This window comes from Pterocles gutturalis, unplaced genomic scaffold (assembly GCF_000699245.1).
Source record: "Pterocles gutturalis isolate BGI_N339 unplaced genomic scaffold, ASM69924v1 scaffold50316, whole genome shotgun sequence".
Classification (NCBI taxonomy): Eukaryota; Metazoa; Chordata; class Aves; order Pterocliformes; family Pteroclidae; genus Pterocles; species Pterocles gutturalis.
In genome coordinates, this window is record NW_010104864.1 from 1 (window position 1) to 16,940 (window position 16,940).

Genomic DNA, 16,940 nt, shown 5'->3' on the forward strand with positions numbered 1-16,940 from the left:
CTGGGGGAGGGGTGGTGACCGCGGTTGCCGCGGCAACTCCCGTTGGGAGAGCTGTCGGCGGGAGTCGGGATATTCCGCTGCCTCGGGGTTTTCCTGTCGAAGGAATCTCCCGAAAACCCACCTGTACCTCGCGATCAGTCGGTCTGGCGGAGCTGGGTCGGCTCCGAAGCAGCTGATCTCGGCGACTGAGTGCTAGGTACAGGTTTGCGTCCCATTATCTAGAATGAAATATCCTCATCTGTCATTGATATAACGAGAGAGAAGTAAACGAGAGGAAACATAGTTCGGTGGTCTTATCTAGCTGGCGACAGCATGAAACCATTATCTAGTCTCTCTGGCATGCTTGTAGCCCATTGCACATCTGTGCACTAAATTGATCCCACAGCAATCAGGCAATGAGGCCGTTGATTCATTTAACCTCAGTTTGAATAAAGCTGACCATTACATTATCCATCACTTTGCTGATCTTTATGAACAATATGCCAACACAGAGATTTTTATATGGTTACTGTTTACACAGACAAAGCTGTTGCTTTCCATCTCCCAGGTAGCAGGCTTTGGCCATGTACTTTATCTGGATTTCGAGCTGTCTTCCCTAGTACAGGATTCAGACTTACCCAGAACCTCTTATTTCTCTAAATAGTTCTTCAGATAGAGGAAGCAGAAATTAATTGCTGAATATTTCACAGCAGTAAACTGCTTCACCTTCAATCATCTTCACTGGCTGGTATGTTGCAGAGGAAGCTTTATTCAAGGAGGCTGCCCACTGCTCAGTGTTTCATGTTGCTTTTTTTACGACTATGAGACAGCAAGCAGGTACTCTATAGAACATAGGTACAGGTATATTTATAGCACACATTTTAAACTCTCCTTAAGTGTTAATTTCTACCCAAAATATCAATAACCACTTCACTGCCTGTCAAGTTAGGTTAAGTTCTGCTGGAGCCCATTTAATTCAAAAAGTCACACTCTTTCTTAAACTGGATTTGTAGTGCAGGGTTAATATTTATTTCTTACTATAACTAAAGTAATTGTTTCAGTTGAGGATTTCAGCTTGTAACTTGTTTCTCTTCTGATGTATCCTGGCAGGCTAAGGTGGCTTGCATCAAGAGGCATCATCATGTGAAGTTACAAAGAATGACCCCAAGTATTTTTTACTTGTATTAATATACAAAAGCATCATAATATAATTATTGGTAATGCAAATAATGTGTGTAACATTTGCATCAATATGTTGCAAGCTAATATTAGCATTATGTTCTAATTCAAACTAATATGACCCGAGCACCATCTCTTCATCTCCTTTTCAAATACTATGCTACTGGAAGCTTTCTGGAGAATTTTTATACTTCAAGATACCTGTTATTCAAATCACAGATATCCAGGAAACTTTTAAGTTCAAAGTGTCTGTGATTTTATTTCTACAAAGTAACAGTAATAATAAAATAAGAGATTAAAACCCACCAATGCTCACCAACATGATGCAAGAAAAATCTGACTCAGTGAAGTCAAGTTCCTGCACTTGGGTGTCTCTGAATGCAGCTCTGTGTTTAGATGAAGCTCCTTAATGCCATCATCTGTGCATTGCCACTTCCAGGCTTAGACTAGGAGTGGTGGGCTGGCCTTCCTAACAAGGAATGAAGTTAAATACTTGAGATACTTGATATGTGACTGTGAATGCTTCAAGTTGGATGAGGTTGAATTTCCTTTTGTATTCCAGGCGGATACTTCACAGAGATTTGAAAGCCAAGAATATATTTTTGAAAAATAATCTGCTCAAAATTGGTGAGATTTCCATACTTTTTAAAGATATATTTTAGTAAGATAGAACAGTCCAGCAGACATTTTGTTAATAAGGAGATTTAAATATAATATAGCATTTTGATTTGTGGTCAAATGTTTATTTGACAGTCAGGCTCAGGAACAGGGGCCTGGAGAGGCAGTGAAATCTCCAGCCTTGACGTGCTCCAAGCTTGGCTGGACATGGACCTGAGCAGCCTCATGTCACTTTGAAGTTGGCCTTACTTTGAGCCATGGGTTTGAATCAGATGACCTTGTGAGGCCTCTTCAGACCTACATCATTCTGTACTTCTGTAATTTTGTGGTGTTTTTATTTTGAAGAATTACAGAAAATTATTTTTTCAGTATTTTAAAATAATGGCAGGTTTTTTGAGTGTACTGTCATTGCATCACATCCAACAATAAACACAAAGTTTATATGAATAGATATAGATTTATATTAATAGGTTATTGTTACTGCTGTTACTTTTAGGAGACTTTGGAGTTTCTTGTCTTTTGATGGGTTCATGTGATCTGGCAACTACATTTACTGGGACACCATACTACATGAGTCCAGAAGCACTGAAGCACCAGGGATATAACACAAAATCTGACATTTGGTGAGTGTCAGCATGCTATTTTGGTTGGATTAGGCATTTATTTTCTAGGTCAGCATTTGATGTTGTTTAGGAGCTACTTTTTTTTTTTTAAATGGCACTTTCAGTAGGCTGCTCACACTACTCCACTAAAACTATTCCAGGAGATTTGTATCCTATGTTTCAATTTATAAGTTTGCTCGTTGTAGAAGCATGTAGTTTGCTGTTATTCTGAGTTATCTGGGACTTCGAAGGAGAGTAAGATTCAGGTCCAGTCTCTGCCGTGACACAGGATGGTGGTAGACGAAGTTCAGGTTTTGCTAGGAAGGGGGCAATCTTTTTCTTTCTGATAGTTAGATCAATGCAAAGAAGCAACTTTCTGTGAAACTTCCAAGTGCACAAAGAAAGAGTAATTCCTGTCTGAGAGGGAAGCAGAAGGACCTTCTTAGGAACTGAACTGAAACACATTGGGAAATGTGAAAAGGAAGAAGGTACTTGGAAGGGGACCTGAAAATAAGAGTAACTGGAGTGTTAGGACAGAAGCAAAAAGGCACTCTGATTGTGAAGAGGCTCAAAGGCAGAAAGGAAGGTGCCAGTTCTGCACTTAGATGGTACAAATTCTTGAGATCAGGACTTCTGAGGTGATGCTGAAAAGCTTTAGAAAACCTTTAGGTGTGCAGGTATTCTTGCAAGCTAAGATGAAGAGTGGTTTTTGGAATGGGGAAAATGTCTGGGTTGTTCCTATGTGTGTCCTAAAACATCTTGTGTTTTAAGATGATGGTTAAAATTATTGTGTTTTTGAATTTTGTCATAGTATTTTTATATAAAATGGGCTTTGTTTCTTCTCTGAAGAGGTGGTTTTTTCTGTAAGCATGCATATCTGAAGGTTCCTTTTTTTATGAATATTTCAAATCAGGAAATACTCTTTGTAAAAGATTTGCTCACTGGAATGTAGTTTGTTTACTTGATAATTTATTCTACCTTCTGCCCAGTTCTGCCTTCTCAAAATATACTTGTGACTGCAGGATATAATTCTAAAAGTTGAGAACAGTCATCTGTACTTTCAGCTGGTAGGAACCATTTTTCACAGTTAACATGTTCAGTCCAGTCAACAGATGTATCAGGAATCTCATCTCACAGTCCGTGTAGCTGAACTGAGATGGATTTGATGTCAGATTCTCTCTTGTTCATCTGTATCAAAACAAATATCAGTTAATACATGCAGTCAATAAAAATATATTGAGAGAAGATTTCAAAAGAAGTCAAAACAAGTGACTAGCCAGGGAAACCCTGCCTTTTGTGCTCTTTCACCATAAAGAAGAATTTCTTTTATTGCAGTTGAAATGGAATGTAAAATACATATTTAAATTCTCTTTGTGGTTACAAGTGTCAATCCATATAACTCATTGAGCTTGTACAGAGTAAATTACAGCGGAGTTTGGTCCAATATTTTTATAGATGATGTGTTGATCACCCTTTTAAAATTTACAAAACAGCAGAAAAAAGCAGCCCCCTCCCGCAACTGACTAGCTATTAGCTTTCTGCCGTACTTTATGCATTTTGTAATCTTTCCAAAGCAGTACCAAGAGCACTTATCTGATGGTGGGACTGCCTTCGGTGGGAGCTTCTTGGCCCGCGCTGCAGGGGCACTAAGGAGGAGGTGTGCCCTGACTCACTGGACCCCCAGCCCACAAAACCCTTTTCTTTCTGAGCCAAGAAACTCTCTCCTGATCAGGACTTGTCAACTACCGTGACTCATATGCTTGATTGATGCTTCTGTCATTTAATCTCTTCATTTAATCTTTTAATAATGATTCTGCTTGGGGTTTTTTTGTGTTTGCCCCATTTAACAGGGGCCAAAAGACGAGAGGTCCCTGAGCACCCAGGGGAGCCCACCCTGGAGGCTCCAGGGGAGGCGAAACCCTTGTGCCGCTTTGCAAGAAGTTCAGTTGCTCATGAAGAAACTGCCCAAGTCTTTTATGTGTACTTGAAGTGATGTTCTCTCTTCAGACTCATCCTTCTGATCTCTAGCAGAATGAAAAATATTCCACACAAAAATTCAGAATTACAAGTGTTCCCGTGTTAAATATAAGAAAATGTAAAATATCTTCTACAAAAGGCAGTTATTGCTCTCTCACTAAGTTATCATGGTCCTCTCACTGTTCAGTTCAGTTAATCATTGTTCATTGGGAAGACCTTAATTTACACTGTGTTAATGATGTGGTCTAAAGAGACATTGTGCTTTTCAGGTTCACTGAAATGTTCTGCAGCTGGCTCTTCAAAACTGACTAGAATATTCACAGTGCAGCAGCTGGGGCAAGAATTATTATCCTTTATAACCCAAGGTCAATAGGTGGGAAAAAAAGCCTCATGTTTTCCAGATTTTATGTTCAGAAGAAGTTCTGCAGTTAGTCTAGAGAAGCTGCAGCATTTATGTCTGTCCTCAGTTAAAATTTCAGGGCTGGACTTCATTCTAATTGTGTTTGCTTGTCCGTGCTTTCCCCCCAGTTTATCTTTTTCTTTAATATTAACAATCCAAGAATAGATTTTTTTTTATTTTTTACTGCCAAATTTAATGGAGAATAGTTACCAAAAGTAGCAATAAAAGCAGTGAAGAACTGAAAAGCAGTGGCTGAGAGAGTTGTGATGGTACATGCGTGCATATATATATTCCTTATAGACTCTGGAGTCCGCAGATTCTTCAGATTTCTGGTACCGTCAGACTGAGAGATACAAGCCACAAAGGGATATATGCATTTAGATTGTCTGGCTTTTGGAGTTTAATTTAAAAGCTAACTTGGATCTTGCAGCCTTTGAAGGACTATAACATACAAAAGATCAGAAGATGTTAAAAGGACAACAAAGTAAACAAGAAGCACCAAAAACCCCAGGGCAGTTTCTCCTGAGAAGAAGTTCGAGGTCTGTCAGTCGATATTGTAGAGAATACACTGAAGGCTGCCCCGACACTCCATTTTATGATGCGATTGAACATAAGTGGCTTTGATGTTAAATGGTCATCCATCAATTTTGCTGAAATGAAGTGCTGTTTAGGACTTTTGTCAAGCCTATTCACCAACACAGGGAGCTGTCAAACCAAATGATCTGGCTGGATAGTTTAATGACCATTTTAGAATTTTATAACACTGGCAGTTATACAAGTTGAGATTATAACAGTAATGAAATTATATGTTTGGGTCATGTGCAGATTGCTTATGGGAATCAGGAAGCCGTTTCTCTTGTTGAATATGTTCCTTACAAGATGCTTAGAGTAGGACTGTAGAAAAACAACTGAGAAATGCAGTCTCGAGGCAAAAGCTTGGTGGTAACTCCCTCGGGCAATCGCAGCTCAGCAGCTGTCCTGGGAAGAAACAGCCTTGCTCTGGGACCTAGGGCAGCAGTTCTCATTTTAGGAGGTATTTATTTAATTTCAAGGAATTGTATCCTGCAGTAAAAACTTTAATTTTTTTCCCCTCATTTTTCTTTTATTTTTTTCCATCATTTTTTCTTTCATGGGACAGATGGGGTTTTCCCTGGGTAGCCTGTTCGTGGCCCTGGCTGTAGCAGAATGCCCTGGGCGTTCTTTTTATCTTCCTCTAAAGCCCCAGGTGTAGTCACAGTATTAAACTAGATGAATAAATGGGATTCCCTGATGTGACAAATCCTGTGCTCCTAATGGCTCATTAGGCAATTTCTAGCTGCCAGAATCAAGCAGCCTCCAAAACAGATTGGTTCTGCAAAAAAGCAGTTACAGTACAGTCTGTCAGGTTTGGGATTTTCCTTCCTGCTTTCTTCCTTCTGGCTGGTTTCCATTTTTGTTTGACGCTTTCAGATGCCATGTGTGCAGGGGGTTTTTTGTTGTCCTTATTGTTTTTAAGTGTTTTCTCATGTAGTAATGATCTTGTTTCAGAATTTGTACATACATCATAACTATAGATCATCATCTGTGTGTTACAGTTTACTGATTTTGGCAGTTTGAAAGCTGGTTGATGGTTCAATCTGCAAAAACTAAGCAATCATTTATGTACCTCAGTAGCTGGTCTTTATGCAGTTAGCAAAAATATTCTGCTAATTATTTTCACATACTGCTTGTAAAAGTACCGGTGAGAGAGCCCCCTATTCTCTCTCCTCTTCCTTATTGACATTGTATGTAGAGCCTGGCTTTCAGCTTTAAGATTACTTGCTCTTGTTCTTTTGTTGCCAGACATACTGAATCGATTCATCTTCTTTAACCAAAAATAATAATTGCGATTTTATTCGTTATTCGCTTTCAAAGGTAGTTTATGACTTTTTCATCAAAGCCATTCACCTGTACATACTTCACTTATTATCACTATGCTTTATTTTGATACTACTTCTGTAAGTTATAAATACCACAGTTGAATACTATGCTAAGAGCAAAGTTGCTCTGATATTTAATTGTGTTACTTAGATGAGTGTGGTCCTGTAGCTGGCCCTTGCCAGCATTTTCTGTGACCTTGATCAAGTCACTCATCAGTGCCTCAGTTCTCCTGACTGCAAACCAGAGGTAGCGCTGAGCATCCTTCAAAGCCTGGAAAGCACGACTCCCCTATTTTTCAAAAAACATTTGTCAGACCAAACCCAGTTGAAGTGCAAACTTATGAATAGTCACTATGTAAATTATTACAAGAGTGTTTATGTTAAAATGTTCAACTTGGTGATCTTTGATGATATCCATTAGGACTGGTGAGTAAGAGCCTGGTAAAGAAGGTGATGGTAAACCAGAGGCCCATTTAAATTTGTTTGTAATCATTCCTTCTGGTTTTTAATGATTTAAAACTGATGCTGGTTCTTAGGTAGGTCTCCAGATCTACATGTTCAGATTTTTTCTTTTCTTCTTCAAATAAAATTTTGAAGTAATTTAGTCTTAGATGTTTCAAAATGATGCTCCCATCTAAAATTTGATATTTTGTTGAGTACCAACAGATTTCATAATCTGTTTTGAGTATGTGGCCAAATGAGTGAAAACATACCAGAAGACATTTCTGTTATTTGAAACTTCACATTATTTAATTTGAATTTGAATTGTAGCCTCAGTTTGTTGTCAGAAATTAATTTTCAAAAACAATTTAAACAAACCTATGTCCAAACACTACTGAAATATTTTCTCAGTCGCTAAATAAAAATCTTCATTCTTAATTGAATGAGTAAGCACTTAAGGTCGTTCATATAATAGAGTTTTACTTTATTTTTACATATATACATGAATATGTGCATTTATGTACAGAATTTAAGTTTGTGTCTGCACTTATGAAAATAGAATGATTATTTATCCTGTTTTTAAAGTTAATAATTTGTGATCTGAATAAAAATATTTCAAATGAAAAGGATAGCATGATAATGAAATATCCTATTCCCAGGAGAAAATGGCATACAATTGTGATTTTTACTTACTGTAATGTCACTATGCATGCTACTTTCAAAAATCCTGTTTATATTATTCCTGTTATTTTATTCTTCAAGGTCTCTGGGATGCATTTTATATGAGATGTGCTGTATGAACCATGCGTTTACTGGACACAATTTTTTATCTGTTGTGTTAAAAATTGTAGAAGGTGATACACCTTCTCTTCCTGATAGATATCCAAGCAAACTGAATGCTGTGCTGTGCAGGTATGTTATTTTATTGTTTAGCAGGTTTTTTAGTTAATTTGGACAATCACTTAATTATTACTTTTATTTTTTTAATGTTTCAGCATGTTAAATAAGAATCCTTCATTGAGACCAGCAGCAGCAGAGATTCTAGAACTCCCATATATTGATGAACAACTAAAGGTATATAAGAAAAAGCGATAGCTGTACACTTACCGCTTGAGCACGTATTTTACAAAAGCACAATGGAGGCAGAGAAAACATGCTGAGGAGAAATAATTAGATAGCAGTTCATGGGAACATTAATCCCAGGGATTTTCAGAGCGAAATTACCAATATGACTGAGGCAGCCAGGCAGAGAAAAATGAAGCCATTGTGACTTGACATGCTGAATGTATCCCCTTTTAAATGTTACGAGCAATAAGGAGAAGGAGCATTTGTGTGTAACAAGTACAGATCATTCGGGCCTAGGTATATATAATCTCTAAACTGTTCTGATTAGCCATAGTTTTAATGAAAACCAGTGTGTCTCGCTCTTTTGGTCCCTGCTTCAGTGTATATATTGTTTGGATTTCTAAGAAGGTGGGAAAGGAAACTGCTGTCAGTTCTTTCCTTGGACTGTATTGGGGCATAGCCGAAGAGTCGGGATCACTTTAGCCTGAAGTGTTGATCTCAATTCTATTTTCTTACCCTGCAGAATATACAGTACAAGTTCGCAAACACGACTGTGAAAGACAAGGCGCTTAATTGGCAGAAAGAAGCTGCTCCCATTTTTGATGCTGTGTAAGTATTTTTACGCGTTTTATGGGCAGCAGTATATGAAATTACAGTGTTGCCAAATCATATCATGTTGTAAAAACTTGTGTTTATCTTCTAGTGCTTTGTATTTAGAGGGACCCGTTTCCCAGAAATACAGAAGAGCAACCACATTAGTGAGATGCATAATCTAGGGGGGAAAAAAGAATTCACAGATCAAATATTTTTATTATCTTAACTGTGTAAATTGTCTACGCATACATAGTGTATGCCTATGTTAATTTAGTACCAACTGGTATGTAAATTATGACCTTTGTCTTTACATTTTGAAGGTTTAGATCATCATTTTAGTTATGTCATGATCTGAGTGGATTCCTGCCTCTTCAGATTAAATATAGTTAACTGCAGAGATGTTCCTTAGAGATACAAGTTAAATAGTTTTGGGGCACTGAAATCTTGCCCAAATATTATGCCAACTCTATCTGAATTATATTGAGTATTTAATGCTTACTGAAACATGAAGCATGAGAATCTTCAAGAAACTTTTATTCCACTCCTTTTTTTTTGTGGGTAGAAGATTTCAGGTTACCTGTATGTACCAAAAGATTGTAGATGCTTTAAGGAAGCAGTATTTTTACCTGCAAAATATATACCCAGACTTCACATATCCCCATGCTTCTACAACAGACGGATAAAACCGCTTTCTATTATTTGTAGCACATACTATGTTCCATACCTGATTCATTTACATTAGTTTGAATATATTGAGTCTCATCACTTTCCAAATGGAATCATATGTTGACAGAGGTAGGATATGGGGAGGACATGGATGCGTATCCCAGCGTCTGTAACTATTCTTGTTCAAGAGCAAGTCTGTAGTCTCTAAGAGAAAAAGCAAGTTCTAACTACAAACCTCATGCTCTTATACTTTTGTTAAAGAAAACAGAAAGTCAGCTGCTTCCATGTAGAGTTTTAGAGCTCCTAAAAATTGTGGAGCAATGGATAGCAACTTTTTTAGGATTGAGCATGGAAATTTACCTTGAAGTTTTACAATTCAGGACATCAATTTGAGAAAAAAGTCCTAGGAGAAGCTTCGCTATAAATTATCTTCAAATGTGCTGCAGTCTGATTCTTTTTGGGTAAATGTTTGGAATATGCATGAAGTTATAATCTTGTTATAACTTTTATTGTATTTATGAGAATGTTAGCTGTCTTTATTGCTACTGGTAAGCAAAATGCCAAACAATTTTCCAGATCTAAAGAGGTAGGTAAAACGAAATAAAGATACCTGAAAAAATGGTAGAGAGCAGAAAAGTGGAGGAGAAATAATTTAAACATAGTGATTTTCCCACATCTGCTGTTATACAGCAATACTCTAATCTGAGTCAGTGTCAAGGAGATGCTTATTATGGTGTCCTCCCCAGTCATTGCTACTTTATGATTTCTTTTTCATCAGGAATTATTTTTGCCATGTGTAGTTGAGTCTAGTTTCTTCTAGTAAAGGTCTCTAATGGCTTACTTTATTCCAGTCCTATGCAGGTTATAATTTTTAAATATTTAAATAAGCATAAAACTGTGCAAGGTCAGTTTCGACTTGGATGAAAAATGGGGTTTTTTTCTCAAGAGGTTCTTGTAATTTAAATCAGAGTTTTTTACAGGGGACAAGAAGTATGTTTACATTATTCATATTTGAAGAGTTAGTTCCATTCTTATGAATAATTGAACTCTTCTTGTCTTTGTCCTTAGTAATTCATATTTTACACTAATATTCATATCTTTACATTATTTCCCTCTACAGTCAACATTTGAAAAGCATAATGAAAACTTATTTTCTCATTTATTAAAATCCTGGTTTCAAAATTACAGTCCAGGAGTGTTGCAATTTGTATGGTTACAAAACTAGGCTCTTAGATGATTAGAAGTAATTTATCTCATAAAGGCAAAAATAGTAATTTGAAATGAATACTTGATCTCACAAACAATAGAAAAATGTGACGTGAAATATGACTGCCAAGGCATTGCAAACTATGGTTTAATTTTCGCAGTTACTGTAGAATGTGAGATAAAAATCTGAGATTAATATCCTTTTTCTAATATAGGACTAATATTGCTCTCCTGTGTTGATAAATACAGCTGAGGTGCATCTGTCAATAATTCATGCCCAGCTTTCAGAGATGGAGACCATTTCACTGGTGAATTGTTACTATTGATTAGGACCAGAAATTCAAGAGGACAACACGATAATTATATCTGTTATTAAAGACACATGAATATTCTCTGTTATTCCAGGCAGCTTGTAACAATCAATGTAAACTGTGTGGGTGATACTGCTTTTTTCTGTGGTTCTCATTTAAAGACTGCCTGTGTACTTGGAATATGCTCAATAATGAAGCCTGACACGGTAAATATTTCACTGTGCTTCAACATTTATTCTTTTAAGGAGCTGAGTTTACCTTTTTCTATTCACATTCTTCATAGTCTAAGTCTAAATTTAAATATTTCCATTTAAAAGAGGCATTTCTTTCCAAACTAAAGTGTATTTAGGCTGTTAAAGTACCTGTGACTTTCTAATTATTCCATTTGAAGTGTCACTGTGTTTCAATATCAAATCAAAATACTGATATTTACATTTTTATATGACCATGGGTTTGCATGCATTCAATTTCAGGCAGAGGAAAGTTCATCTACAAACTCTACAGGAATTGTCTGAAGTACAGAAAATGACACCACGGGAACGGATGAGGCTGAGGAAGTTAAATGCTGCAGATGAGAAAGCAAAGAAGTTGAAGTAAGTGGAGCATAACATTAGCACCGTGCCCTAACCGTGCAGTTTTCCCCATCCAACAGTCTAATGAGAGAGTTAGAACTGTCAAGATAAAAATAAAAATAGAAAGAGTCTTCAGCTACTGAAAGTGAATGGGGATTTTGGATTAGTTAAATCGTAGTAATTATTTATGTAGAAAAAAAAGTCAGAACATTAGCCCAAAACTGGTACTTTGAGTGCTGTGTTTCTGGTTAAATATGGGAGATTTTCAGATGTGTTACAACAGGAGATTTTTTTTTTAATGACTTGACGTTTTAAGGATTGCACAGTTGGAGGAATTGCAGATTTAGTTACAATCCAGCTTTTGTCAATTGTTTTGTCCTGAGAGATTTGCCAGTAGAAGTTAATAGCTCTGAAGACAGCCTTCTCAAATGATCAGACAGGGGTAATGGACATGTTATAAAGGCTGTATGATTTATGTTTTTTTATTGAGTGAGACATAATAATGGGGGAATCTGAAGGAGAATAAATACCATTTCCAAGTGGAATATGAGAAACAGCTGGAAGGCTATGTGTCTGTGCATGGGTTCCTTTTTTAAATAAAAAGAAAAATATACTGTTTTGATGACACACCTGAGTTTTCCCAGTTAAAAATATTTAATGTTTTATTTGGTATGAATGAAAATCGAAAAAGCACCACATTCATTTTCAATACATTTTTAATGTTTTCTTCAAAAGCATTTTGTGAAGTGCAATGTAAATTAACAAACGTTTACTCAGTTACTTATACAGGGCAATAGAGGGAATAATTATTTCTGATCATGAGAATTGACATCTTAGCCCTGTGATGACAAAGCAAGTTAGGAATTCAGTAAGGTAGTGATGTCCTAGAAATGGGAAAATATTGTGAGGTGATATGAAGTCTGAATTTGTGACCTCAGAAACTCTGCAGCTATATATACCAGCAAATCAACAGCAGTTGAGTGAAAGTGCTCGGTAAAATCACATCCCAGCTTGTGATGGCCATGCCCAAAGGCTACAAACAAAATACCAAAGGCCTTCATCTCCTTTTGGAAAAGATATCTGATCAGTGTATATGCCTGTCTGATGCTTGCCGTTGCATGTGATACTGAAGATAGTATGTAAATTTATTCTCATTTTTAAAAAATCCCCTTGAATGGAAACCACTGTATAAATTTAACACCTCTTCTGCATGGTGTTTTCAGTGATACGGTAGGCCAATTTTTGTACTTATATGAAATTTATAAATAGGAAGTCTGTCTCTTTCACTTTTTAAAAATTAATAAAGAGTAGGATATAATACTAATTGCAGGATAGTTCTAGTTTGCTTTTCATTTTCTTTACTTTCTTGCACTTTAGTGTTTTCTATTTAGATTTTTGAGGTTTTTTCCCGAGCAACAAAATTAAATATATTTATTTTATAATATAAAGGCAACATATTAATTTTCAAATCTTGTTCTCAGTCAAGAATCTTTAAAATGGATCTATATTCAGCTCTGGGTTATTGCCAGGTCACTCTCGTTGAAAGTCTTTGAAACAGTGCAAAACCAGTACCTGCTCAGACTGGAGATCTGCTTTCAGCAGTGCAAATCGAGAAATGAATGGGAAGGGAACACAGCCATGGAAACTGGAAGAGCTGCTTAATGTAGCACCTGGTTTAAGTCGTCCCATCCAGAGACACACAGTTACCAACCCTCCCCCAGTTCATAGCACAAAAGTGTTGCATGCCTGTCTTCAGCTGAAAGGTCCCTGGACTACATGGTGGAATGAAGTCCAAAGTATTGAAGATCTTTGGAAGAAACAAAAAAGACTAGGACTAATAATTTACAGTTTCTCAATTATATTGTGCAAGTTGTGAAAGAAAAATGTAACAGCGCTTGGAAATAAGGCCTGAAATCTCTTTGTGAGTTCACTAAAACTAACCTCACTTGAGTAGATCCCATGAGTGTTTGGCATCATGGGAGTCTGATTATGGAATTTGCTTTTCCATGTCTATTTCTAGAAGATCCCTTTGTGTGATCCCCGATATAGCATCCTAAACACAAGTATTCTGTGTTTACAGGCAGCTGGCAGAAGAAAAATATCAAGAAAATGTCAAAAGAATGCAAGAATTCAGGTCCCGTAATTTTCAGCAGCTGAATGTCAATGTCCTACATGTAAGTGTGGGCTGTTGTGTCAGAGGCCTCATTTATGCACATTCAGCATACAACAGTTTTCTTTAGCACTAGAGGCGCAGTCCTGTTCTAAGACTAATCATTTGGAAATGCATCAAAGTCTGGACTGCTTAGCTGAACTTATGGATCTGTGATGAGAGAAAGCGCGCTCAGTTATTCAGATATGGTTCGACAAACTCTCTATTAATCGCACAAATTTCTTTTATTAAGTCACCCTTAAATCTAAATCTGCTTTCTGAAATGTACTTACTGACAGTCTGCATGACATCAGAGTTCAAAATACATTTGTTTGCAAGGTAAGTTTAGAATTGTAATCCTTTAAATACTCTAATTTGGCATGGCTGTGGGTTCTTTTCATTTGGTTGGTTAAGAACATTAACATTTCAATGGGCTTTTTAGTAAGAATGAAGTCTTGGAATGATTCCCACTGTAAGCTGTCCTTTGCTCTTAAACTATCTGCAACAGAAGATAGGCCCGTTCAATTCTAGCACTATATCTTATTGTAAAGACAACGGTGTCAGTTTGGAAATAGTCAGTGAAAGTATCACAGAAATAATGAGGTTTTAGTTAGTGCTTTGTCTCCTACCTTTTCTTTTGCTTGCAGCCTAGTTTCTGTTTATTTCCCCTTGTGTCCGGGGAAAAAAATATGTTCGATCTGTCTCTGCTTATGGCTGAGTCACTACCGATCATTTTCAAATAAGTTAGGATTTTTTTTAGTGTTTAAGTAATATAAGTCCCAGCAGTTGTGTAGATCAGGGCAACCACTGTACCGTGATCCTGCTCAAAGCTCTAACTGTACCTGTTCCTCCATGCTGCTTTGTTTGACTAAGGAATCTGATGAGCAGACTTCAAACCCCCTGATTCATTCTCAGCCAGTCATTACATGCAACCGTGTGTCCACAGGACATGATGAACCAAGTGGAAATCAGACATCAAGTCAGCTCTGCGTGTCTGAGCTTCCAGACCATGGTAAGAATTATAAATTTTATGTTGGAATAAAATTTCCTCTAAATAAAGCTACATTTGATTTTTCCCTTGTAGTTCATTTGTGGTGGGGAAACTGCATTATAAAAAGCAGTCAGACTTGCAAAGCAGTCAAAAAATTTAGAAGGAGAAGGAAAATAATCTATGTGGATGTATGTACAGCTGATGTACAGCAAGGTTACGTAGCAGGAGGTCTGTGTTCCCAGAGTTTGAGTGGCCTGTGAGCAGGTCCAGAAATGAGATGCTGAGTTAGAAGGAAATAGCTTTAACTTTACACATATGAAATGAGTGCTGGTAAAAAAAGCACCTAAATTATCCCTCCAGTGCAAAAATTTGGAGCATTTGCACCTTTGGTACACTTCGATGACATTTTCTCTGTAACAATGAGAGGAGCAGGTGGAAGTTCTTTAAACTGTGCTTATCTATCCTGTCCTCAAATACTTAGCTACCGTCTAGAGAATATGAAGTACTATATAACATGTATTTTTCTGTAGATAGATGAAATAGTCAATCTTTTCAAAAAGGGTCAGATGTTAGAAATGTTGTGCTTAATGAGGAAAATGTTTTTAAGAGCACAATTATATGTTTTGTTTCTACAATGTTCTGGAATAGTGTCATACTCTTAAATATTTAAGAACAGTTGTGTAAGCACTATTATGGTGAAAGATTTTTAATCAGATTAGTCTTGCAAGTATGCATTAATGTATACTTTTAGGTCTGAAAACTACTTTTCTCTAGTAGCTGTGCTTTTTAGTGTTAGTTTATGTACGTCTGTGAAGGTATACGCCATTCAATCAAAGGCATCAAAATCAGTTTGTGGTGGAGGTGAGGGTTTTTTAATAGCAAATGGCTTTTCTTTCTTTCAACGTAGCCTCATTTATCTCTATGTGGTTGGCTTGCTATTTCACAGTACAAGGAGGGATGATCTGTGTAGGAGAAAACCCAGCTGCTAGAAATACATCCTGGGGGAAGGATAGGGAATCTTGCAAATAAAGGACCAAGAGAAAGCAGTAAATGTGGGTGGGAGATGTACCGGAGGAAGCTTACAAAGATACCTAAATAGAAACAGAACAACATGCGTGAAAGGATAGAAACTGATGTTTCTGCCTTTAGAGGTCATTAAGCTGTTAAACGATAATAACACAAATTAGATGCATTTATATCTATGATGCGAAAGTTGAGCCAATCCATGGACAAAACTGAATTGCTTTTGTCAGAGTCTTTGACGCTGAAGTGTTCATGAGAAAAAGGAGTTATGGATAGGCAAGAGAAATTACATGGTTTCTCTTCTTTGCTCTCTCTGTGAATACCTTATTATTCCTGAAGCTGATGTCAAAGCTGTTACTCTGTGCAGCATTCTTACTCTGCTTTTCCTGAAACACGTTCTTCTGCTATTTTGTCTGCTCCATAGAACAAAGTGTGACCCTGCAATCTAGTAAATACATTGACTTTCACCAGTTAATTTCATTTACATATATAAAGTCTCAATACTTTTTTCCTAGATCTGCTTAGTTGCAATCATTTACTTGTTTTTGTACTTGTTCAACGTATAACTTATATTACTGCTTATATCCAAATTAAATGTATTTTACATCTTTGCTGCATCCAGACACTCATGCGCACAACTTCTTACACCAAGTTTGGATCTGAACCATTCCAGTTTGTTTTCTTCTCTTTCAGTAACTTCTGCTTGTGAAAATATCCCCAATTTATGTCTTAAAAATTGCATTCTTGACCTGAATCTTGGGGAGAAGGAAATGACTGTCTTAAGGGCCAGGGTTTTGTATTAGCTCGTGGACTCTTTCCTTCCCGATGCTGTGGTCAGACTGAAAGGGAAATTATCAGGTAGTCTCTGCCAGATACAGCAGGAAAACAGTGTTTTTATTTGAAAGTATGCTTTGACTGATCAAAAAAGTTTAAAATAATTCAAGGACTAAGGTAGCTTTAAATTGATGTTGTAAGGTACCTTCGTGGTCATTTTTCCTTTAGTTTACAGCTCTTGCTCTGTTCCTGCTGGAAACTGTGCAAATAATAGGGCAACCTTTACAATAATACGGCCTCTTTGTGCATAAAGGAAATGGCTTCGGAGACTCACTAAGTGCTCCCTGTTGTTGACTACATTGCTGTATTGTTCTTTCTCTTCATTCACCCATTGGTACTAAAAGGATTTCTGAATACTTGGAAAATTTTTAGATTTGCTGAACTTTAAACTGTGCTTGAAAAGGCAGCATGGCATCATCTTCATTGTCACTGCCT

The 16,940-nt window shown here is 36.9% G+C and overlaps 1 protein-coding gene across 1 annotated transcript; it reads left to right on the top strand.

Moving 5' to 3' along the window:
* Positions 1–1,691: 1,691 nt before the first annotated feature.
* Positions 1,692–14,669, top strand: LOC104471731 (serine/threonine-protein kinase Nek11-like; the record flags this gene model as incomplete). The annotated part of the gene is made up of 8 exons (XM_010087185.1): positions 1,692–1,785; positions 2,273–2,399; positions 7,857–8,006; positions 8,090–8,168; positions 8,683–8,768; positions 11,410–11,529; positions 13,589–13,682; positions 14,531–14,669. Coding segments are annotated over exons 1-8 (889 nt in total), but the record flags the coding sequence as incomplete, so codon positions are not given.
* Between the last annotated feature and the right edge of the window lie 2,271 nt (positions 14,670–16,940).